This window comes from Varroa jacobsoni, unplaced genomic scaffold, assembly GCF_002532875.2.
Source record: "Varroa jacobsoni isolate VJ856 unplaced genomic scaffold, vjacob_1.0 scaffold_1206, whole genome shotgun sequence".
In the NCBI taxonomy this organism is placed as follows: domain Eukaryota; kingdom Metazoa; phylum Arthropoda; class Arachnida; order Mesostigmata; family Varroidae; genus Varroa; species Varroa jacobsoni.
In genome coordinates this window covers 11,577-38,330 of record NW_019214108.1, presented here as the reverse complement: position 1 = coordinate 38,330, position 26,754 = coordinate 11,577, and the positions used below count along the sequence as shown (strand labels likewise).

The 26,754-nt window shown below is 39.8% G+C and overlaps 1 protein-coding gene and 1 long non-coding RNA gene across 2 annotated transcripts in view; both read left to right on the top strand.

Moving 5' to 3' along the window:
• LOC111267653 (uncharacterized) overlaps positions 1–23,279 on the top strand; it is a 72,044-nt gene extending 48,765 nt beyond the window's left edge. The window contains exons 4-5 of the long non-coding RNA XR_002684764.2: positions 21,703–21,781; positions 23,171–23,279. This is a non-coding gene — a long non-coding RNA (uncharacterized LOC111267653). The remainder of the gene's footprint in view (positions 1–21,702; positions 21,782–23,170) is intronic.
• Positions 23,280–23,416: 137 nt separating this feature from the next.
• On the top strand, positions 23,417–25,444 carry LOC147752509 (uncharacterized). The gene is made up of 3 exons (XM_086971391.1): positions 23,417–23,503; positions 23,601–23,979; positions 24,216–25,444. Exon 3 carries the CDS (start codon positions 24,872–24,874, stop codon positions 25,352–25,354), a length of 483 nt encoding a protein of 160 aa, XP_086827517.1. The 5' UTR covers positions 23,417–23,503; positions 23,601–23,979; positions 24,216–24,871; the 3' UTR covers positions 25,355–25,444.
• The last annotated feature ends 1,310 nt before the right edge of the window (positions 25,445–26,754 follow it).

The window sequence follows — 26,754 nt, the reverse complement described above, 5'->3', positions numbered from 1 at the left end:
TTTGTCTCAAAAAATTAATGCTCACTAATAAAATTTTGTTTAATTTGTGATAATCGATTTAAAAATTGTAAAAACATAAGGAAACCAAGTCGTAAATTAGTATGTATATAATGTGAACGTTTTAAGAACAGAAGTGCTGATGATAGCGAGGAAACAACCAGGCGTCGAGCTTCGAAGGATGAAAATGCATTGCCACAACCGAGGACTCTTTTTAAGAAGGCGGAGCGTAAGGGCTCTATCGGCCAAAACTAGCATTTCAAATGTGACGTGTTATAGAATTAGAACTCAAAAGCTAAAAATGCAGAAACTGAGCAAAAAATAACTTCTCGATAACTTAATTCTGGACCAATTGGAAATACGTGCCGTGTATTTCACGTGTAATTAGCGAAACTTCCATTAACAAAAGATCGACTCGAGTAAACGGTCGCCATAGACAAGGTATGGTTCAGTTATTATCGCCGGCCGAAGGAGGATCAGGCGAAAGAGTGACGTCGTCTTGGAAAGCAATCGAGTCCGCTGGCAGTGTCGAATATATTGGGATGGCAGTACTTGCAATCGACATCAGCGGCATCTGCCACCATTGTCCCAGGGCGCTGGAACAAGTCTGTAAAGAATAGCAATAGCTGGAATACGCCTTAAGCACAGTTCGAAAGTTACTCAATCTTAAAGTCCGCCGCATTCGCTCATTGCAGTCGAACAATTGAAAAAGGACTAAAGAAGACGGTCCGGAGAATGCCACAGGATCATCCATATTTTTTTTGCTGCATTTCATGGTATGCAAGATTCACGCTTCGCGAGCCTCAAGGCGATGTTTGAGGCCTTGCGATGTCTAGCCGATATGCCACTATTTTGGTAAAGTGATTTTGCTTATGCTGTCGATCAGATATGAAAGCATTCGCATCGGGCCGTATATACTTGCTACTGTGTTTCGATACAGCCCAGTACTATACTAAATGATACAAAGATCTTGACCCATTTTTCTGGTCACAGTTTGAGTGATTTCAGGAGACACAACATGCCGATGAATGCGTTACCTTGACACGTAATCAACTTTGAACATCGTCAACAACAGCATCAACCCAATAATGGAATAAATTTAAATAGATGTCGGTCATGAGACAAGCAGTGACTCTCATTGGTCTCAGTCCTGAGAGAAATTAAACATAAGGCCACCAAACCTACAATAGGCAACCCGTAATATTTGGGCGACAGAAAATAGGTTTCCATTTGAATGTCTATGAAAACTTTCCCACACAATCATGTCACTATTTCAAAACCAAGAACCTCCCCTTAGAGATTATTCAACTGGCTCTAGCTGATTTGGCTGATTATAGATGTTGTGCAGGTATTAACCACTCTTTGCACATTGCCTCTTTATGTCCGTATGTGGCCTCATCACAGGCTAGGTAACAAAACCGTCAGCTGAATAGGATCAGCCCTTTTTTGTGAGAGAAACTGGGTTAGGTACATCAAATTTGGATTTCACCTTTATTCTGTAGATGGCTATTCTATGAAACAGTAGCTTTGTACATGGTGCTGTTACTTGAGAAGGACACCACCTCCTTTCCTTGTTGCAAGAGTTCCTTCTTTACATTTCAGGCTGATGTGAACGTTAGCAGTGGAACACGAAATATCCTGGTTCATTTTCCTCTGATCTGAGTTGTCAGATCTAAGCCATCCACGCGCTCAAATGGAAAAAGGCAGCATTCGTAAATCTAACGTATCAGAACCGTTGGCGAGTTAGCTGTCATATGCTGGATTCGCCCTGGGCATTGCATTGTGTCAACGTGTTCTAATCATATAGGAGTAGATACCCAACTCACTTAGTGTTTTAAAGGTTTTTCCCTGTTCAGGGGAGCCGGTGGTAAGATACGACATGCTCCTATTTCGCAGGTCCAATACCTATGGGAATAAGTCCGCCTGAATGCATTCCCCTCCGAACAAAACAAAATGGTTCGCAGCTGAGCGCTTGGAGTCATCTGACTATCTGTTTGACTGTTACCTTTGTGCTCACAGGGATGGGCCCTCACTTGAAAGTTTCACAGTGAAAGTGAAGTGTGAGAGCTCAACAGATACTGTCAAACTTACCTCATAGGCACTTGCTCTTGCTAGCGACGGTGAAACTCACTGATGAAAATGATTTTGCCCATGATCTGCCTGCAATAATAGGTCGACGGGCACATCGACTTACTCAAAAATTCGGCTTGCTGATGGTATGAAGCTTTTATCAGAGAAAACAAATCGCAAAAACGTATTGAATGCTATTTCTAGCTTCGCTAGTTTTATCAGCGATCGGTCGCTATAGATAAAGTAGTACGAATCAAACAGAATACGACAAACATAAATGTCACCCGCGTATTATCGACAGTGAGCCTTGACAAAGTTTGTCAAAAAAGGATGGCGGATCACAGAATCGAGGGCGGTGTCTATCGAAAACCAGTTCCCGTTAATGATAGTAATTTAAAATAGTAGCTTTTGCTATTCACCTTCGGCTGATTCTTAAGGTATCATAGCGAAGCGGCTATTCTTCGAAGAGTATGTTTTGACATAGATCCGGACCGATATCTATTTGGGGATACGACTTAAACAGACGTTCATGCGCTTTTCCTAAAGCGATTACTCTTTAGCTTGTATGCGCGTGAGTTTTCAGGCGGCATAGTGAATCATTCAATGCTAATATTCGGTTTGTTGAATTTCAACGCAAGGGTCCAATAAGTGTTCACCTTTATCAATCAGCGAGCTAAAGAAAAAAAAAAACTAGCATAGTAATAAAGAAAGAATGAACTTAAGCTGCAATTATTCAATCAGCCCTGGGTTCACGTATGAAACGATAACAGCGCCTAGAAACCCACACCGCGTAAATGGTGTACCGTGATTGATCTTGAACTATGAAATGGGCGAAAAATACCCTTCAAAAGACATATGAACCACTTTATAGTTTTGTTACAAATGCTCTATGCCTTTCAGCATGCCTTCCATTAAGACATTCATATGTGGGCATCTCTCTAGAAATTAAGTATCGAAAACTACGGTCCGAGTTGTTATTTGTATAGTATGTAATTAGCATCTCGTTTACTATTGGAAACACACGAGCTTACTTCTATTCTCTATTGGTTGCTCGTAAGAGCATTACACCTATAGTTTGGTCTCCGCTATTGGCGTCCTTCATTATCCATCATAACTATTCTACCATTTATAGCGTAGTGGTTTAGAATATATATAGACAAACAAAACATGAGCTACACGCGTGTCTGTTTTGTAATACTCATGCCAGAAACGCCAACCCTATCAACATGTAGAACAGCTGCACTCGATATTAACCGATGTATTTAATGTCTGTATATTTCTACAACTTTAAGCCTTCGAAGCACGAACCTCCGCCTGCCTTTAACAGTTTTCCGACCCATATTTACCGCTTACTCAAATGAGTACCCAGTTTGGGTCGTGACAGTAAATGTCCTTTCGACACAAGTTGAACAATTCTCGCGAATATTAGAAGCGTCAGACTGTTGTTGCAACATCCACATGAACCCGCCTTCCTCTAAACGGGATTTACAGCGAACGCTGGAACAGTGATAGAAGATGGGTTCTTTGTAAGCATCAAGTATCGAAGACGCGCTCCGGAGCATCATATAAGACGTTGATAATCAGCAGCTTTTTGCTTTTTCTGGACTTTTCCATCTATACGTTGTCTAGATGCGAAACGATTTTTTACTAAGCCTGAAGGTAACAAACTGGGTTAGACGTATCAAAAGTGTTACTAATGTACTCCTTGGTCGTTGGTAGTATGCAACATTTGGTCGAGGCCTGCCAAACTGGGCAGTCAATACGTCACCGTCTCTTAACCAGCTGCCAGATCCAGCCTCTATATTACACCGAAATTACGTTGGCCATAAGCAGCCTATCGGTTGTTTGATCACGACAGTGCTGGCTCGTCTCGAATGAATCGAGCTATGTATCGCGAGCTCTGTAAGTTTCTTGAAATGAACGAAAGAAGAACAAAGTAGGGACGATGCGGCGGGTAGTTTGAAAGGAATCGGATCGTGCACGGGTAAATTAGACCCTGTATGCGCCATTTTGCACAACAGACCTTGACGTATGGCATGGTTATGGTATTAGGTATCCTTACGTATTAACATCTTGACATACCAGCTCTTTGTGTGGTCTGGCATTGTTTATTTTTTGCTTGTTTGCCAAGTAACACGGCCTTCGATGGTCCTTGGTGTCAAATGCTACAGAGCCGAACAGACAAACAATCTCCGCCAAAAACACCATCATAGGTATGTTGCAAACATGCTCAGTTGTGCCTACAGGGGGTAAATCAATGTTGTTATGGAACAGATTTGGTATTATATCATTTACTCTCAGATGACGAATTGTTTCTCGTTTTGTCCATATTTATAAAGCTAATTTTTGCTACAAACGAATTGCGCGTCTGCAATCACCAATACCTGATACAAATTAACTAAAAATATAGCTCAATGCAACGACCAATACATCACAACGTAAGTGACGTTATCGAACCCTACTGCAACTAATTTTAGAAAAAAAATTTAATTTTTATTAATTTTTTCAAATTTATCTATGTATCGATTCAGTCTTGATTTGAACAATAGAATGCATCTTGTTCTTGTTTTAAAAAGATAATAAAGGAAAAATGTAGCACGTTAGATTCGCAAAGAAGCCCATGAGCAGGGACATAACGATCGTGTTAGAGAGCTATGTGACAATTAGTGGGTAACAATTTTTCAATATATATATATATATATATATATATATATATAATTGTTTTTCTTACATGAATGTTATGACTAAATATTCGTATGTTATACGTTTGGATAGCACGCTTACATTTGTGCATACAAATCAATACCCGTATTGTTGACTGCTGCAACGTAATCCTTTTTGATAGGAAAATTTATTTGTTACCGTAGTACTAATTTGTCCTTCGAACGGGTTCGTATGCAACCACAGTGGGTCACGGTAACAAATTCAGTTTTGTTTTTTATTAAAGCATACTTCCTTTTACGTCCAGTATTACCGTCAGGCATTGCTTCCAGCGGCTGGCCGCTTCTAGCTGCATCGACGCTTGATTCTGAGCCTAGACCGTCCCACCGTGTCGCTGAATCTACTAGACAAGGACGCTACCACTGCCGCATCACGGATACGAAGAAAACTTATGGCAGTCGCGGTTAAATTTTGGTACTCATACTTCAATCGCTCATTGAAAGAACTTCCGGACGCCACATTTGGCAAGACGATTCGTTAGAGTTGAACTTACTTTTAATTTACACATCCTCTTCATTTCCCCTTAATTTTTACATTCCCTTCGTTACCTAGATGAGGTGCTGTCCAAGATGCGCAGTTACTAATAGAAACAACAATTTTCTGAGTAATACACTTAATAATATTTCTAAGTAATGTGTAATACAGAATATATATGGTGACCGTCTTCAATGAACTCTCTCACATTGGCCGGTTGCACTGACATATCAATATTCGATAAAAACCTTTTGTATTTTGATACCTGCACTAGTAAAGCTATATTTTTAAAGACAATACTAATACTTTTTACAGGCCAGATTTCGTAAATGGCACTGGCCGACATTTTGCTTCATCATCCTGATTAGCCCGTTGACGACGTGCTTGAGAAATGTCAATGTTAACCCTATGTATGTACCTATTCGCAAATGCACCGAATCCTATAAAAAAAAAAAAAAAAAAAAAAAAAAAAAAAGAACGCGACTTTCAAAATATGCTGTACAAAATAGAAGGTCAACATCACTAGTTTTAGGTTTAGTAACACATATTGGTCACCAGAAGGCTTTATATGGTCGACCACTCTATACGATCCGTAACAATAACAGTACGTGCTGTCACATTCAGATAGTTTTTTTTTTGCCAGCCACCTCAAAGCATCGCTGACAATCGGCGCCGCTTTTTTTATTATCGAAGGCCTTGATTGTAAGCCTGGCGAATGCACCTATACATATGACTTTTTCATCATTGACGTTTTCTATATTTAGCTAGTACTCTCCTTGGACACAAGCTTATTGAATTGCTGTCGCATACTGACTTTAACATCTTTATGGTGGTATAAGTGGACACGTATGTTGACTCATATGGGCATCGTTTAATAACTTAACTATAAAATGTATTTCATTTATAGATATAACAAAGCAAAACATTAGCAATGACATGTAAAAAAAGAATTGTCCTATTACTGATTATCATATGTGCATCGAATGGTGTACTGTTGTCCTAAAGTGTTCCAGCTGATCAGGCACAGCATTAGTTTCCTGCGAATAGACCCACATTGCCTTCCTATACAGACATGTCTTCAAACGCAAAGACGAACTTTTAGCTTAAACATTCTGAGTTGACAATCGGGTTAGCGACACACGCTAAAACTCACTAAATAAACGTGCCGACTCCAAGATTCGAACCCAAGGCAGATGCGTCTAACTATAACAGGCAGACGGGTATCACCTACGGACGGCTTTACCGTATTCAACTGACCAAATCTATTGATCATCTCAGCAGTTCAATTCTACTCCAAAGTATATTTCATCGGGGGGCGTTCATGCAGCAAGTGTGCCAATCGCATCTATATTAAAATTAGCTGGTATTCTATGGTTTTCAACGACTAACCATGGTTCGGGGGTTTAATAAAGAAGGCGAGCAGGTACATTAACAAGGTAATGTTAGAAGCTAACAATTGTGATCCTTACATTAACTTGTAAAACGCACTTTGTTACTTTTAACCGCAATTTTATCCGTACTAATAGATAAGTCTTCAAACAGATTTAATAGCTATGTTCCATACGAGTAAATAAAACCGATAAGGTTCGTACGAACATAAATAGAATAACACGAGGACAAATAGGCGCCTCGATATACATCGCTCTAACAAGCCTTTTTGTCACTACATGTTAGTTGCTATTTTTTTGTACGATTTCTTAAAATTTATCTTGAAATTTTTAATTTTTCAAAAAATTCAATCCATTTCGACATTCTGAAAACGACGGATGTACGTAATATTATGACAACTTATCAAATTTTAAGATGAATAAAAACAAAAACAAAGAAAGACCCTCTAAAAACTTGATTTAGCAAAATGCTGATTCAAAACAAACATGATGCCGCAAAGCATCGGAAAACTATAAAAATAGAATCTAGTATATTTAAGTAACTACACTCAAGACTTACGTATTGAAATTGCTACATTACTATATTTTATACTTTTCCGTTTCTTTCTGATTGGCTTTTATTATGCCCTTCATCGTTTTTTATTTTACATATTTTTTTTCGAAGATTTTTTATTTTTAAATATAATTCTTATTCAAGAATATCGACATTAACATTTACCTAGCTCGAGATAATAGCCCAACTCACTGCGGTACACTGGCGAAGATGTTGCACAAACGTCCAGCCGGCCTGTTTTTTGTTGCTGTTTCAAATCAAAACACATTTAGCTTTGATTTATTCATTGTCATATGTACCGGCGTGCGTAAGGCTCACATGGCTAAACCTGTTGTAAACCTACCAAAGTCGAGTAAAGGATGTGTGTCATCTATGCGTAGATAAATGTATGGAAAAAGAAAGTGCTTGCTAAAATCCGACCGGTAAGGATAAAAACGGATTGACAGGTACTGAAATGTAGTGTCTCAGTAGTATAGCCTGACATGAGAGTGTCTTCAAACGACGGAGCGATTTATAAGGAGCGCTTTCTCACCATAGAAGTTCTCCCATAGTCAAAGCGCTAAATGTCGCGAATTTAAGATTCAACTAACAAATCTCAATTAGCATTGTCTTCTAAACCGTGCCCCAACGCCAACTGCTTAAACTACTTAAGCTTAAACAACCCCTTTTTGCAACTGCTTTTTCGCACTGTGCAGCATTAACTCTGCGTGTCGCTACCTTTAGGACCGCTGCCGTAATAAGGAGAAGGAACATATGCTATTATGTGTTTTTTCTTCATTTCAACGTCATTTCTTCTCGCCTGCTTACGCTACCAACGTAATAGTCAAGTCCAGATACGGAAGCTTTCAGCCATTCCATCACTGAAAGCAAAGCTAACCGTTGTGATAATGCTGGCTTTAAAATCGTTTTTACAATACATCACCGCTCCGATACTTCCATTCCGCTCAAGTGGATCAGAAACGCGATGCATAATCTCGTCACCATGATCCACCACATCGGATCGAAGACGATCTCCAGTTCTCATCATAGACACGCCGACTTAAATAAGCCGCTACACGTAACGCCATGTACCCGCGCAGCCTATTACACCTACCAGTAAATTAGGCGAATTAAGGTTCTGCTTCTAATGATCCTGTTTCTATAAAAGCTTCTACTATAAAAGCTTACGCATGACTTCATTCTATGGTACTTCCTTCCCTTTATAGAAGGAAATAATAGCTTAGCCCAAGAACCGGCTTCGCGTCAATCGTATAATATAATGTGTATGAGTAATGAAGAAGTGTTTTGCGTATCGGCTAGATAGAAGCTGTAAGACTGCAATAGATGAGGTGGCGTAAAGCTTGAAAAAGCTGTATCGGACACTATGTAAAGATAAAGGATTGGACATACATATGTAACATTCGATCCGCTTTGTAGTACGTACAAAAGTAACGTTGTTTAAAGGCCGCCATCTTTATCAAATATTTACACAATTGTATATTTACATTATTTGCAGATGACTAAAGTTATTTCTATATATCTAGGTATTTAATTGCTTGACTGCCAAAGCGGTCATTTTTGTCTCGACATCCTCAATAAAATTCGTCTGCTTTAAACAAACAAGACACAACGAAATTTCGAATCTTGAAAAGATTGCAAGCCGTAATTACTATTAGCAGTAGCGCTATCTTGTTTGGATTCCGAAGGTACTGGTTTTGTCAAGGCACGGTTAAGAAAAATTGGTAAGGAATAGGCGGCAACAATAAAAATTGCCTTGCTAGCTTAGTAAGAATCAAAATATATAAAGACCCCGTAAAATAATTAAATATATGACCAGATACACCCTTACTCAATACCGTTCTTTTCAGGTTACCTGATACTTTATCGTATTATTGGAATAATATACTGCACAAAATATAAATTAGGATTGGTCGCCAGAGGATATGCAATAATTGATCTCTCGCGTGATGCGACCGAGTAGATTTACTAGTTTTAATTTCTATTCAGAAATTTATTAAGGCCTGAGATCAGTGGCCTACAAAAATAATGCATAAGTTCGCCAAGGTATGACTACGGAGTTTCGTTCGACCTTTTCATTATTTCAAAATCGGCGTTGCTGCAGTTATGCTAATATTCTAGATTCGTTTTTAAGGTCGGTGTCCTATAAAAAAGAAAAAATCGGTATTTTTCCTATTTCGATAAGAAAGGACGAAAGTAGTCAGAGTTTTTTTTAGCGTTTGTGAAAGTCAAGATTATAAGGCGACTCAATGCTAAAGTAAAAGCTAGGGTCTGTGTCTGTATTCTATGCCTTTCAACACGTGATTACTGACATGTAATTATTACACATAGGAACAGTTTTCTTCAGAAATATGTGATAAACCAACGAAAGCAGTTTTTGAACGATAAATTTCTTGGTTCTTTTATTTTTGGTATGCATAAGTTGTTTGTTATTTTGGGCGTATGAACTTTATCCAATGTTTAGTTTCGCCACCGGACCCATATTTGTTATCCAGAGTCCTACATCCTCATTAAGAATTCGCATATACGCAGCTGTCGCTGTAAAAGCTAAAGACATGTAAGAGATCTAAACTCCTGTTTCTCTAACGATTGAGTCTGTTTGAGCGTTTCACTACTACTAATGGTTCTCTATTGCGTAGCCGAGATACTGACATATTTGAAAGATAACAGAGGTAGACGCACATTGGGGCGCCCGTACGATGACCGCCGTGTTCGTGTAAATCAACTTTACTCAGCTTCTCTTGTCGGGTTTTGTGAAGAGCAGATCATACAGTGCAAATATTTTATAATCGAGAAGCTTTATCTACAATTGCGTTGGATTTATGTAAAAAAATAATTGTAAAGGAATAATGAGATGGTAATCTCAGCAACATAATAATAAAAACTTAACATTAGATATTGCTGTCTTATACTCATATTATTGTTATTAATAGTCATATTCAAAAAAGCAATTTCTCACAGTTCGGTATTGATATATAAAGAATAGATAATTGTGTTTGTCCAATTCAATGCTGACAACATGTCGTCTAGCTTTGAGCATTTTAGCGCTAGGTTTTTTTATTGGTTGTGGATGCTGGACGCAATAAATTTGCTCTTGTACTTTTGTGCGATACTCTCAGCTCACATGCTAACGTGGATTAGCCTTATCGGTTCCACAGACCCGATTGCGACTGCCACCTGTAGGTTTTAACCATGCTGCAGCTTGACACAGACCCCCTTAGTGGGTCTCAACATTTGGGCTCGGTAGACTCCTGTTGTCTTGATATTTTCATGGATGTCCCACCTGCGTAACATCCGGTCGCGCTCAGTGTTGTCCTTGAGCGCCACGGCCAACATATGCCAACCGAGGTTTCCCGGAGCAATACAAAAGGACCCGTGAGACTCGTTAGTAAACTAGAAATAATACTTCATTGACTGTTTCCTAAAAGTACTCGGAACTTCTTTCTCTCCATCCTGCGTTCCGATGTAGATTACAGACAGCTAATTTAGCAGACCCATTAATACTGGGTGCGTGACAAGCGTGACTATCCATCGCAGTCGTGTTCTCCTCCGGCGAGTTCTCATTGCCGCTTGTAACATTTATGGGATGGCTTTTTAGTCCGAGGTTATGTCACGACAATTCAGAGTGAAGTTGGCGTTATTGACATGATCTCGTATTCAGCTCCGGCGCGTTTGGCTACCGGCGGTGTACGCGCCGATTTCAGCTCCATCAGTCGAGGCAGCTTTGAAAAATGGATAGGCTCTTTTGCCAGCTCTGTGATTCTGCACTGGAAGGTCTCATATCAAAACTCCGTCTTACGCAGCGGTTGATCATGTTGTTATCGCTTTGCAAGCAGAAGGAAATCGCTAATGTCGAAAGGTATCACTATGGTCTCCCGGTTTCTTTAGCGGCAGACAAATTAATTGTCTACAGAATGATGTCTGCCCAGCCTTGCCAGATTGCTGATTATTTCTGATGATCTGAATAAGCACAATGAGGCGCCAACGACTGATGCGCAATTAATTTTAGTAACGACACTGTTATTCGGGCCAAAGATACTCGTCTGATACAAGATACCGCATTCTAGAACAAGTTATCTTAATTATATAATTATGCTGTTATGACTAAACGTTAGTTTATTAAGTCGTTTCTCGTAGATATACGAATGATAGCGAAGCGAAACTGCAATACACGCTTGAATACGATGTGTCAGTTCAGCCGTTGCCACAGTGAATCTGATATAGAAAAATTCGTTTCCGGCATCGTAAGAAGCAACACATTTGCAACAATGTCTTCGTAAAGAAAAACATAAAACCATATGTTGCTCTACGTTTAAAATCTATCGTATTGTCTGTTCTCCTAAAATAGATATACGATCTCCTGTTCTTTATTGAATCATTTGAGGGCCTCAACTACGACGGCATCTATTTCTAATTGGTTGGAATACTAGGCGCTCAAAGTAACGGGACGTATGTTCGTTAGCGGTGAACTACGCATAGCAAAAGGCTAAACATAAAGCTCTTCTCTCATCGTCACCGTCGGAATTTCAAGGTGAAACTTTACCTCTACTACTCTGCCGATGATCCTCATCATCTGTCTGCGCGGAGGATATCAACGCTGAACCACACTCCACAGGTCTCAAAATTGAACCATCAGCATTTTCGTACCCAACTCGGTTGCCGTAATATTCCAGCATAGCCAAGACTTTGTACACACTACCCGGGCCTAACGCCGACACCGGTCTGCCCTGAATCGGCACTTGATCTCTCTTCATTAGACCTAACACCTAACTGGACACCATTTGCAGAAGCCCACCTATTTATTAATGAAAAAGTGACCGGTAGATCGGAAAGCTGAAGAACCGGAAGTAAAATTATAAAATTTTAAATCTGAAAGTTGCCGCTTTGGCTGCCGCCTAAGCTATCTAGTTTAACAAGCTATGACTAACTCCTCGTTCCTGTTAGCGGCGGCAATTTTTTTTACGTAGATTGAAAGATTATAGGGATCCTAGAGGGTTCGATTAGAGAAGCCATTTTTGTAAACTTCACCCTCACGAAATAACTACTGCCAGCAGTGAACCAAACGGCCGGATAAGTTGTTTAGCCCTTTATTAACGCGGACATTTGTTTTAACAAGCAAGTCAAGATCTACGATGTTCTTGTTCGTGGTAGCTATCGAATTAGCAGTATTTTCCCTGCGTTTGTCAGCATGCTTCCGAAACCATCTCAGGCCAGCTTAAATTTTCTTAACAGGAACTACGAGAACACTTTTATCAACTCTTCAACGTGCTTTTTTATAACACACTTACTCTATAGCAAAAGTTATTCCGTTATTATACAAGTTAGCGCAATCCTTTGTCACAGAGCCGAACGAGGGGAACGCTGCCGAACTTCAAAAGGCGTTGAGAGGAGCTTTTTTTTTTGAGAGAAATCTCAACTAGACTTCACTGATGGTAATACTTCTGACCGATATGCAATGAAGAGCTTTGAGAGTTATTATGACGTGTATACATGACTCCGGTGGCACCACTATATCCGCGCATCCAGGACTGGAAAAAATCACGCGCCAGCGGTAGCTACTTTGCGGCTGGCTGCTTCAGTCCGGGCGGTATTCATAAAAAAAATGTTTTGCACATCACTAGACCTTTGTGTTATTAATCCAAAAATTCTGTGTTGGCTCAATTGCTCTTCTATATATAACCTTAGCAATTAATAAATGAAGTTGGAATGAAGTAGAAAATAATTAGTCCGTCACGAAAAATGGCGCCGTCTGTCTCTCTAGAAATACCTATTGTAAATTTATCTAATTCCACGATTTGTATAACAAAGGTCAACTTAGATTCCTGTGTGTACCCAATTATTAATAATGACTTAAGACTGCCATACATTTCTAAATCGTCGTACAACTTTTCGGTGTATCTCGTGCGATTTTTCCCACATCCTTGACCAAGTTGAGTATACCTTTCTAATTCAAAAGTTTCGCGGGTTAGGGACATACAAATACACTCAGCTGCATTGATTGATTGATTTATTGAACCGTCGTTTTCGAGGATGTGACTCGAGAGCCTTTTCTGCACTAGCCTATCCAGAACGCAGAAGAGCCCGTACGTCTTCGTACAAGACCTCGCAGCGGTAACGCCCAATGGGGTCTCCTACAAAGTCGATACTGTTTAGTCCAAGATTAGAATATGTATTTGCTGATGCTTCTAACGTAGGACATAGTAAGCTCCAGCCTGCGCACCCATTCATGTCCTGTGTCTGTTTAAATCAAGGGACGTTGATTTCTGTGCGCACATATGCGACCATTATTTCTAATGGTAACTACATCTATATAATTACTGGAAAGACCATTTCCACGCTTCAAGTGTGTTACGACCTGGGTGTTCTAGTCAATCTAAATTACAGCTTCATCTTGATCCAATGGGTTCACAGAGCTGGTAAAATGGTGTCTCGATACGTTAAAATCGAGCGCCAGGATTTGGATGACATCTGTCGTAGACTGCCAAAACCGCTGCACAATGTACATGTATAGCCTAAGTTAGGATAGGCTTTACTCATAAAGTCTATCCTAAATAATGGAAAATGTTAGACTAGACCAACGTCCTCAACAACAGTTTGTTTTGTTGTCAGTGTCATACATGTGTCGCGCGAAAATGCGTACATTTAATATTAATTCTTCCAGGCTTTACGTCCCACCTCTAAGTGGTAATCTTTTTTTTTTATTTATTTAGACTTTTATGATGTCCCCAAAGAGTGACGGACCCCGATGTGACTACCAAAAAGTTTAGTTTATCTAAAATCTTAAATGTACTTTTTTTTATTTGTTCTCTATATATACACCTATTAGCGGATAATGTTCACCATAAAAAAAGAATTAGAAAAGTGTTAAAATAGGAGGTGTTTTTTTTCAACAACTAAAACTACTTCAGTAGTACCGTTGGGCCTTCAAGATTTCAACCAACAGTAATGTCGTTTGTGAAAACGGCCTGTGACGATGTTTTTTCTTTTCTTATAACTTAGAATACAAATTGTAACCTGAACATTAAAAATACACCGAAATCATCTTCGCAGTAGTAGTTGCTATTCGTTAAGAGTACACTACCTTTTGAACGCCTTGTTTGTGAAAGCAACTGTTACATGCAGTGAACGTCGTTACCTTATTGCGTAACGTTGCGTAGATGCATGTACACCTCGTATGTAGCCACATGTACAGTGTCCACCCTACAGGGCCTGAGCTAGTGGAAGCGAAATCCCAAGAGCCCATACAACAATAATCGCTTTTCATTAAGGCAATCCGTAGACAGGCAGAGCGCAAATACTAAATAGCCATTCGATCGTGTACGCTGGAGCGTCTTTGGCCTCGATACAAAAGGAAATTACGAGGAAGTCCACAATGGCGGTGTGCGCAAGAAGTACGTACAGTCTCGAGCTGTATGTTGACGTTTTTCATTGACACACTCGAAAAATCGACGCCAGAGCCATAAAATTTACCACGAGCTATAAATTCTGAAAGCCTTAATTTGCACTAGAACTAGACTAGTCATCCCAGGTGTTTCCTTCTGGAAACCTTCTGAGGTACGCGGGTCAACTCTAGTGTGCCGACGGCCATACGAGGTCGAAGCTGAGTCGATAAGTGTCTGTCGCCGTCCTCGGAGTTTATTCTCTCGTTGAAGCGGCGCTCAAAGGCGCTCGCCGGTCATCATACGAATCGATTTGCTTAGCTGGACGATAGCGGTAACGATGTGGTGCTTATGATGGTAATCACGGTGCGGGTACATCATGTCAAGCGCAACGGCAGAGAGCAAAAACAAATGAAATAGACCTATAGGTTTATGCTATACGATGGAGGACGCCCAAGTTAACTGAAGCATTATAACAGCCGCTTTATAACGAAGGGGCAGTATCAGTGTTGCATCTATCCATTGAGAGAAATGGTAGATGACGCATGTATAGAAGAAAATGTGGTTAGCTCTGTTTTCGAGTTTAAGTCCATTTGCGCATCCATATTATTACGAAAAAGCGTTTGATGAAAGGATTATAGGAAGGGGGATTGAAATTGCATCGCAATCTTGGTCGATTGTCAAGGTCCGCTACGAAATCAAGTTCTTAACTTTCTAAGCTTCGGAGATACGGTTACAGCTGATTATTTTAACTAATTCAAATGATATAATGTGGTATTTTTGGTATGCTCTATTTGGATTATATTTTGTATATATTTTTTACCACATTTCATTTTAATAATAAAATTAATTAAACAGCGAGGAACGGCCTGCAGTCAGAAATATAGCGCGCCCCGCATGTATGTGCGCATACAGCATTAGGGTATCATCTAGTTGGGCTCCACCAGAAGGCAGTATTGGGTTCCTTTGAATTCATGTAACTACCGTTTTAGTGCATTAGTAAGTTTACAAGTATTTATGATCCTGCCTTGTCGCCCGCCAAACTTCAATGCAGCTACATTGACAATGTTGGATCCACAAAACGAGATATACGGTGCTTTAGACTAAACATCAAAGCAGCCATTTTGTTGATGCATATCGCATTAAACCGAATTATTATAAAATATCCCGTTATATAATGGCCGACTAGATGCTGTTCAAAGGAACAGCGTTCACTAATAGAACGTAATAACACAGTACTTTCTAATCATATCGGCACGGCCTCTTGTAGTGCAGTGTTAGATTCTTGATTTTGTAGGCTTGTGTTCCTTTCTTCTAAGTCGCTGTCACACTGGTATGCGAGGACGCTCGGTGACGGCTGCTCCGCGAGCGCCTTTAACATTAAAATGAAGCATTGCAAGCTGACCCAAAAGATAATGAAGTCACACACACGTTCAATCCTATGGACGATGAGAGGAGCAACCACAAACTAAATACTCTTGTTTAGAGCAGCTTGCCTGAAGAAGTCAACGGCGTTTGCCAGCGTCACACAGACTTACCAAACAGGCCAAGGTTCTGCAAACGGAAGGAGTCGCACAAGGTATTATAGGACACGATATAGAACGCTTCTGTTGCATATAATAAAACTAAATTGAAAAATATTATGTCAAAGTCCGTAGCAAGGGTTGCCACTGTTTGGATGTTGTACCATTACTTTCAATGATATTCAAGTTATCTAGTTGTAAGAAGTCATGTAAACGTGGAGAAATAGATCATTAGCGAATACGTTTATATATGAGTCTGAGTAATGTAAGCTCTTTATATTTGAATCTTGTTTTGTCCATTTATGCAATTATATATATATATATATATATACATATATATATATATATATATATAATAAACAATAGTTGTCTATGTAATCTGATAATGGTAAGTGAAGACGCAGCATTAGAGTTTGAAAAAGTAAGCCTGATATACACTATAAGTAACATACCATAAGGGTACACAAGTGTTCAGCCAGGATCTCGTCTTGTTTATATGGTAGTCTGTCGTATCTGTAAACGGGTAGCTTTAGACCGTTGGGAGATAGGTGAAATAAAGCCCGGGATCAGCTTATCTGTGTTGATCCTACATTGATGTCTGCTTGAAGCAGAAGAATGCCATTGAAAATAGGTGCTTCTTTCTAGTAATAATACCGTTCTTCCGGTTACTACCGATTATAACTAAACTTTAAAAAAAAAACACGATCCAAATGTTCGATGTTTTCTAAGCTGAGTTTCGAGCTCGAACTCACTATCTCGCCCAGGTTGTTAATCCTAGGATTCGTTGTGGTCTAGGTTCAAACCCGGGTATAGACACATTTCATTTTGTGCTGGCAGAAGCCACCTGTTTGGTGGTATTGGACGAAAAACTTGAGAGGTAAAAGTTGGCATGACTATAGTGGCGCGTTACTTACGCGTATGAAACAACTTAACATAAACAAGCAGTTATAGCTAAATCTAAACGTCTTGCATTATACAATTTTAAATGGAATTAATTATTCTGTCAATGTATCAGTAGCTTCTATAATTAAATGTCGATTCCTCCTTTAGTTAATGAACCTTAGATCATTCACTATGCAGATTTGTTAGAACGAAAATTTTGAATGGGATATTGGGAAGACTGACGTATTACGTCTCTCGTCTCTTTTTGCTTGGCCGTACTCTACATGTAATGACCCATAACGCTGACGTACGTTAGTTTTTCTTCGACGTAGCGTATGAGCTATGTTTGCCTATTATTTCAGCTTAACCAGCTATTTTAAAATTCTCAAAATTGAAGATCTAGCTAGGATTATATTCTTTAAATTTTACATATTTTTCAAACTAACCGTCACTAGTAATAGAGTAGTAACGGTGACAATAAAGACGGCTGTTTTCTTTTTAAATAAATGCCCCATCAAGTGTTGAAGGTGCCTATTAATATGACTGATTGAGGCCTTAACAGAAACCTTTGCTTCAGTTAGTCGAAGTATTCATAAAAGTCGGCACAGCTCTTCTAGCCTTGTAACTCGTTCATTGGTTTTTGCAAGTAAAGCATAAGTTGCACGTGCTTACGAAACGATTATACCCTGACAAATGGCTCGTAAATTTGCAGTGAGATCTTTCCGACCAACATATTGGAAATACCGTCTACTACCGAACGGTAGTCTGCATTCAACATTTATGCTAATGGTCATCCATCAACTCGATGGTGTAGTATGGTGAGATTCCAAAAAACCCTCTAAATGACTGACGTAATTTAGGTACATGGTCCGCACCACCGTTACCGGTATCGCCTTGTTACCTGTTATTACAAATTGGACTCATAAAGTAGGATAATTGGCCTAATGTGTCTTGGAAATCGTTTCACAACTGGATGCCCATAGCAGACGAAATTATAATTTATGCTCCATCGACTTATTTATACAGATTCATATTACAACAATAATTTCACAATTTCACAAAAACATCACAATGATGCTGCGATGATGGCTACGGCTTTTCGGCCAAACGGGTTAATATAGTTTCTTGGATTTTTTCCGCTCCAAACTGAATTGAAGAAGCACTGGCTTAGGTTAGTACCTGTTTGCAGAGTGGTATTATTTTGCTACACTCATCAAAATATATGGTCATATTCGACATCAAATATCTAATACTACAACGAGAGCATACCATGAGTTTCGCTCACCGTCAAGCTCCTGGCCTTATCACTTATTAAGTCCATGTTTACCTTGGGTACGCGCATATTGTAACAGCCAGAATGCGTCGTTCATACAATTGTGTGTGTAAAATGTCTAAATAGAAGCGTTTGTATCGTTCCAATAACTTTGCATTGCAACGGCCACTTTGACACAGAAAAGCCCACTGTGAAGCTATTCTCCGAAAGCCGGACAAAAAAAGCTTAGGATAGAATAGGCCATTCGACGGCATGACACATAGTTTCCGTAACTGATATTGACAGGGTATCTCAAATGAGTATATCGCAACGTTTTGAATTTGACAGTAATTTAAGATTAAATAATTGTTAGAAAATGTCGCCTGGTGGAGGAAACTTAGTTCACTGATTCTAAACATTCGGATACTTTGACGTGAGTTAACAAGCTTGATCACTATCTGAAGGGGATAAATAGGAGATGTCCTACTCGTTCAGGACAGGCACCTACGGATCTTAACAATAAATTCCGTCTGAGCAGCACTGCATCAAAAAAAATCATCGTAACAAGATAGCATCTTACCATAACGACCATACAAAGCATATTGAGATGAAATTCTAGTTAAGCAAATGTGTTTGCCGTCTCAAGTGGTCCAGTTTACATAGACGGATGCATGCAATTCTTAGCCTCTGTATAATATGGCTATCCCGACCGAACTATCCAGTATCAAATGCCAAATATCGTACTGGTACGTACTAGTGTAGTAAAAAAAAAAAAAAAAAAAAAAACCCTAAAAAATCTTTGAGGTTAGCAAGGATTAATAATGGTTTCATTAGAAATGTATTATATCAGCCAACACCCAATCCCAATAGATGACCATTATTATTATTATTACCACTATTGTAACTATACAAAGCTTTGCCTAACTATCCGGTTACCATTAAGTAACTCATGTCTGGCATTAACCTTCGAATCGATATCAGGTGTGCTGATAAGGCAATAGCCTGAACGACCCCATTAGGATCGTGGTCCTCGTTTTCCTTCCAGTCAGACTCATCCTTGGACACAGAAAGCGAATGCCTATGTCAGCGATCATCTGATATCATTCGCTGCCTAAAATATGCATGAACGATAGTTACTCGCTTGCCATAGATTTTCTTTTCACTTGTAAACGTAACTAATATATACATATTATAACCTTATTTTATTGAGTAACGTTATATATGTAGAAGGCTATATATGTAGAAAAGGGTCCTGATCTCATTCTTGAGGGTACCCTATTCTTGAGTTGTGAGATGGCCATGATTTTCTGTTTGGCCCTAACCTCCACTCTAATGTTATGCCGCACATTTTCGATCGCACCCAAATCGGGTCAATTTCTAGCCATAACAAGATGAACAACTTTAGTGATAAACTCTGCTCAAAGGGATACCCTGCCGTACGACACAACGACTTATCATGTAGTACGACCACTGAGTGACCACCCAGAAACTAGCTTGCAGCATTTTTTGTCTGAGTTACTGTGTTAAATCCGGTATGCATAACTTAAGTTTCGGTGCGTAGATGGAAAGTATAGCCTTCATTATTACTTTGCTCGGATGTTCGATTACACAGGTCTTGCGTCAGGAATCTTTTATTGGAACACCCTTAGGCAGGCGTGTTGAGTGTTTCGACATAATCTCAAAATGCAATTATCTGATAAACCATTCTTTATTAGTCTAGCTCTGGAATTGTTTAGCCCGTTTGAAACATCCATGCTTCGGTCGAGACTACTAAAATCTACATAACGTCATAGGGTCTTTATTATAAGCGTACATATTCCGCGTTTTTCTGCACTCGCAGACGAAAAATCATTACGTAACATTCTCTTCGTGAGGCGACCTAAAATGGCCCTGCTCTTTCCGCTGCGTTTCCGATCTTTATTTCCTATTCTTCTTGATGACACAGACACCTTTCGATCCGCTCAGCAATTCCTCTTCGTAAATGCTTTTCGTGTACGAATCTGGTCATCAGAACCCGCTGCTATATGGTTACAAAAGTACAAAATTCCACTTTAAAATGATCTGTGGTCACAACGTCATTTTCGCCGAACAGATGAAAGTACAATAATTGCCGTACCGCATCTCGAATCATCTGTGCCTCTCCATGAACGCAAGAAATGCGAGCCCTAAACCATAATAACTCGAATGTTTACATATACTGTGGTAAGCAGCCCTGGCACCCTGCGTTCCAGTAATGCTTTGCCCTACACGGTAGTCCTTTAAAATACTTCCCTAGCGATAGCGTTCTAATACCTACTATTACCACGAAGCACAAGGTGGCAACTTTCACATGAAGGAAACAAATGCATACAGATATTTACCGTAGGTCCAGTGATATCTTCGACTATACTCGACAGTATGTTAGTTTCCTACGCGGCTATATATATAAACTGAGCAGTTTCTGTGGGTTAACTTGTACGAGGTATGATAAAAAAAAAAACGAAATATTTTCGTTGTTAAAAGGGTAAAACATTATATCAGTGCGAATACTTTCACCCCCTAACTGACATTAAGTTGGGCTGCAGAAGTTAAATACCTACGAATTGAAGTTGGTTCGGGAATTTCTCAAACATACAGTGTGGAATCGGGTAATGATTATATATTTCGAAATCATACGAAATAACACTCAAAAACATTTATTTCTAATCAAGATTTATCTTCGGCCCCGAGACCCTAGCCATCTATCCCATTTCCCAGGCGATCACCGTTTGACTATCATTACATTGTTTTGAGAACAGGTACGACACGTGTCGTGCTTTGACAATTAATTGATATTGCTAAAGACTAAACTTTAGAATCCTGCTAAAAGAAGTACCTGCACTAAAAACTATGCTTCTATATTGTATACAAGATTTTTAAAAGTATTGCTTATTAAATGGGGTCTAATGATAGTTTATAGTCCAGGGCACTGAGATAACGCTGGGATCATCGATAAAATACGTAATTGTATAAAATAGGGAAAGGCTTTTGTCGATAGGACTACCGGTCTAAACCTTCAAACCTCCTAGGGCTAAACTTTTTTGGCGTTTTCCGTTTAAGATGGCAATACATGGATGAGAAGTAAACCCTCACCCTATAGATAGAGGACAATACAGAGCCGAATCAAGAAGTCATCTGTTAGAGACAGCGGGGATTTCAGTGAGAATTCGTAGTGATTTATTGATCTGAATCTGCTATAAGATTCACTATTTGTATCAACCAGTGTGGGTAGCAGTGTTACCCTTGACAGCTTTTGCCGGTTTTGCTGCACTAAAGAAAGCCTCTCGTTACTGACGATATTTTGCTTCTAGAAGAGTTATTTTCATTTGAAAGTGTATCGTGCTTGTACATTTTACAGGGATCCATAGGGTTATATCGTGACATTGTCCCTATATTGACAAAATCATATGTTTATGTATAAGGAAAATTTCAACTTTTTTATTTTTAGATACCGTTGAAGTTTGTGTGAGGACCATAAGACGCCTACGCCAGGTTATCGCATCCGGGACTTCTGGACCTTTACTTGTGTAAGCGGTACATCCGTTTTTTTCTGGTAATTTAGTTCAGCGTCGTTCTAAAGGTCTCGAGCAGAAGTGTCGGCAAAATGGCAGTCTAATGGTTCACATTTAGACGGTTGATGGACTAGTTAAAAGCGCTATTAACTGCTTGGTAATGTGAAACTGCCACACCTATAGGATACGCAGAGGAAGGAACATGTTTTGTCCATTCTGCCGTTGTTTGGGTGACCTTGTATGCATCTCAAATTCCTGAAGACACTGATGATTGGTATATCTTTCCTAAAAGTACTAAATGGCCTATTAGGAAAACATTCTAATCTAACCCTAAAAATTCTAATGGCTTAGTTTAAATACTAAAAACCAACAGCAAAACGTATACTGCTTTATTTTCTTCTGGAATAAAATGAAAATTTTGTTTTTGTCAAACTAAATATACCACAACATAAGTATTCGTCTAACTAAAAAAACTCTAAAAAAATATTTAATATAGGCCCTCATCGTATTTTGTTTAAGTTTTACACTTAAGAAACCTAACGAGCGTTTGGCCTAACAAACAAATTACAGTGTGAGGAATATTGTGGAAAGCGTTAATCACTATTCAGAATAGGCTTTCTTATTCCATTCAGCATTTTACACTTATTCTACCAGCACCCGATGGAAAAGACAACAGGCGTGGAAGGTGTTCTAGCAAAGGGGTGGAAATTTTTTTATACAGACAACCTTTAAAGCTACATTTTTCATTTGCTGAAGACAGAATACATATTATTATTATTAAATTCATTCTTAATTGGCAGTTGATTAATGGATGCAACAGTTTAGCTACACAGTAATGTTAATGTACCAGAGTATACTCCAATAGGCTCCGAGGAACGGTGTACATGATTGGTTTTGAGTTCGCTGAGTATCTTATGTTTCCGACGAGGTTCTATACATGAGAATTGGATAATTATCTGCTATGTGATAGGGATTAAGCCGCCGGCTATAAATTAACTATTAACTAACTATCTAGTTAAGATTTAGTTGCCTGGACTGAAATCTCTTAGTGACAGTAAGCCTTTTAAGGTAAGGGTGGCCTGCTTGTGGTGAGGGGAAACCGATTCGAATATAATGCCAGTACTAAACTGCAATCAAGCTTCGTTTGATTGAAACCTGCCTAATAGACACTTTTTCGTTACCTGAAAAACGGTTTAAGACCTAATTTATTTGAACTGAAGAGGCTTATCAAAGGAAACTTGTTTTTTCTTGAAGTGATGCTGTGATTTATATCATATTAAGATCGCTAGTTGACTTTTATCTAGAGTTCAATGATCTATTGTTACCATACATACTACATGGAGGGGTCATCGCAACGGCAATGGTAATGTTATAGATAAGCGTAATATTCCAATTTATTTCCAGTATTCCAACGAGGCGGATCCAATACGAAGCGCCAACATCGGCGCTTAGATCGAGCTCGGATTCACAATTCGTGACGAAACGTTCCACCAAGGCTATGTCCCATGGATAATAGAGACATGCTGATAACTCTGTGCGCGAGAAAGTGACGCCACTCCGCCTGGCTAAAATCCGATAGGGGGTACTATGTAAAATACTGTGGACGTAGTCATTATGAAATCTGCCGAAAACCACTGCTTTCTGGCAGAGTAAAGTAGCGGGCGAACGATGTGCAGGCATTCGAATCGCGGGAACTGCTACACTAAGTTTCCTCCAGACGGAACTGCAGTAAAATAGGTAAGTGTATTTTGTAATTAGTCAGTAAGTGAACTGTTTTCAATGCAAATGGCTGCTTGCTATTGTCTGAAAAGTGCACAAAGAATCTCTGTTACAGATACTGCAGGCCAAATGAGACCAGATCAACGGGGCGCCTCTGGTGCGCCGATCGCCTTGGAAAGTCAATGCATTCGCAGAATCCTTTAGATTTTTAATGCTATAAACAATCGACGTCTTAACAACGATGTGTTAGTATCAAGCTCTTGTCCTTGACACGGCGAAACCGGACAAGGCTAACTGGCCTAATATTGTTATTTGCATCGACTATGTGCATATCGTGAATGACACACCAGGCTCAGGTCAACTATTTGCTAGTTTGTGACTAATTACGAGCCCTTGTCACCGTCTTCAGTAAGCGACTTTTGACCCGATGTCCTCAACGGCTGGGATTCGCCTCATGGCTTACAGCTCATCAAATGACCACTAGGTTAGAAAATGTAAGTCTAATGTAAAATTTGCATAACGCACAAAAAGGCTTGTACCATTGATTCACTGCTGGTTTCCAACTGTTGGCATAGAGTCTATACTCACGAAATCATTGGTCCCGCTACGCTCAAGCATGATGATTAAGGCTGGATTGGGCAAGGGAGAGTTTAGCTGTCTCGTTACCAGCTTTACGATTTTTTTTTTCATTTTTAAAGTTAATTCATTGACTAATGAAAGTTCGTGAAAGTTTGCAGATCCGTGCCAGTCGAAGAGCCTTATTGGTTACCGCATATCAAGCGAAATCATACACGGTAGGAGACTGGCTTCTGGTGTACGTTTATCTGTCAACAGCAGCGATCATGAAGTTTATCGGAAGGTCTGTAGACGCGAATTTTATTTTGTGACATTAATTATAACTGCGGATTCTGCTGCGTTAACCACATCCATTTCAAATCCATACCTTACCAACGGCTTCAAAGTCGTTTCAATGTTACATCAGCCAGTAACTCTGAATCGCTTGTGAGCACCGAGCAAGTGATTCTACCTTATCGTGCTGGTGTACCTACCATTTAGTAATTTGTAACAACGAAATTTTGCATACGATGTAGTACGATTATTGGCACCCAACCACCCCCCTCAGCCCCCGAAGTAAACTCTTTTATCTCAATTGATTTAGTTATCTTGGAAGTTGACCTAATAAGAAAGCATGGTACGTATCGTATCTGCTTGTAAGTGAAGCTAGCAGCATTCGTAGCAACAAAAAAGTGACTCCTTACGACGCGGTTTTGGCCCGGTAGGGGCTATTGGTTTCGTGGGCGCTGAGATGAAATTTCGGCGAAGCTGTTAGATGTTCTTTGTGTGCGCGTCAGAACGCGACCATTGTACTTAACTACTTAAGCTTCGATGCCGCCACCGGCACAGGATAAGTCGAACTCAGTGGGCGTATCCTTGAGTGACCTTTCGGGGCCAGAAAATACAACTGGCCAGGATTTTATTTTTACACCCCGGAATACGTCGGGATCAACAGAATCCAATGCTTCAGATCCGGACGAGGTTGATGCACCCGCCAGGCCTCGAGGAAGAGTTGGCTCAAAGGCCGATGAAAAAACAAAAAGACCGAATAAGAAAGAGATTAAGGAGAAAGCGGCTCCAGCTAAATGCACTGTGTCACTGCCACCTGCATTGCCAGCCGCTAAGGAACCCGCATCAAACGACAATGCGCCAGCATCGGAGGAGCCAAGAGAACGATTCAAGAAGGGCGACATAACAAATACTGCAAAAAAAGGCGCTGCGAACACAATGGGAGCGGAAGCATTTCTAATCGCAGAGCAAGAAAACGGAACTCGGCGCGGTAGTAAAAAAGGAAAATGCTGCGCCATTTTATGAGTTATAGGCTAGTAACATATCCCTATTTGTTTTTATAATAACAGTTAAAAAAATCGCTAATTCAAAACAATAAATATGGTGATTTTTTAATTTGGCTGTAGTTTTAAGCATCGACACTTGATTACGGAAAGTATGGAATCACGGTAATTTTACCTAAGTAATATATTACTAGCTGTCCATGGCAGATGATTTGTCGCTCGAAATGACAATTATAATCAGCCCGTATAACTAAACGACTCGTAATGCCGACAATAGTTTGAAACGCGAACTAGACTAACGGTGTCACGCATGAATCATAACGTTAAAAATCTGTCGTAAGTATTTCACAAGTACCAATAGTGGGGGTAACTGAAATTTAGGGAGATGACACAAAATTGGCTATTTACAAACATGCTTAGTAATAAGTATCGGTGCACGCTTCCCTTATCAGAAAGAGCGGGAACGTTCGATTGCGTATTGTGTGCAGGGGAAATGGGCTCGGCAGGAAGAAACATCGAAAACACGAAGCACGCCTGCAACCTCAACAATTCGCACGTTCCGCGATGCCTGATCTCACACGCATCTACATAATTGTAATGTGGCATTGATGCCTTCATATCCGGATAGTAGTCGGATATTCCACTCAGTGATTTCAACTTGTTCGATTAAAAGTCGATCAATTAAAATTGAACGAAATAGAAAACGAGCTTAGTTAAATTTAAGTGAACTATTCGTAGCTTGCAATCTTAGTTGTGCACTTGTACATTGATTGGGTTGACAACTTTCAGAAAAAAAAAAAAAAGATACATCTTTAACTTTGTAATAACCAATTCTGTACGCGTGATTTCGAAGAGGCGGCGCCCCAGGGGAAAAGCCAGGAGGAAAGCCGAATAAAGAAAAAAAGAAAAAAGCGTCTGCGAAGGCATCGCCGAACAAGGAGGATTTTGATTTTGTCGTCGAAACCAAAGCAATACTACCAAGTAAACTGTCCGTAGAAACCAAAAATAGTTCGGAAGACGAGGAGGTCAGTAAACGTGAGCAGCCTCCTGCTGAGGAGAAAAAACTATCTGAGCCTAAGAAAAAAACAAAATCTATAAGACCCATGCGGCGTGAGTCATATGACAAGCTTCCAATTCGAGATTATTCAATATGTCTCTTACCGGCGATTTTTCCGCCGTTACCCTCTTTTGAACCGCCGGATAAGAGTCCACAGACGACTCCGAAATCGAAGCGGTCTGTCCGTCGCTCTGTGCGTCGATCGCTCATCATCAAATTCGCAAGGCGGTCGGCAGCTAAGTCGGACAAGCCTGTTGTAAAGGTGGCCAAGTCTGCCAAGGTGGCCAAGTCTGCCAAGGTGGCCAAGTCTGCCAAGGTGGCCAAGTCTGCCAAGTCGGCCAAGGTGGCCAAGTCGGCCAAGGTGG

What these genes read in the sequence shown, in the direction of transcription:
- LOC147752509 (XM_086971391.1), top strand. Translation starts at nt 24,872, where the DNA reads ATGCCGCCACCGGCACAGGATAAGTCGAACTCAGTGGGCGTATCCTTG.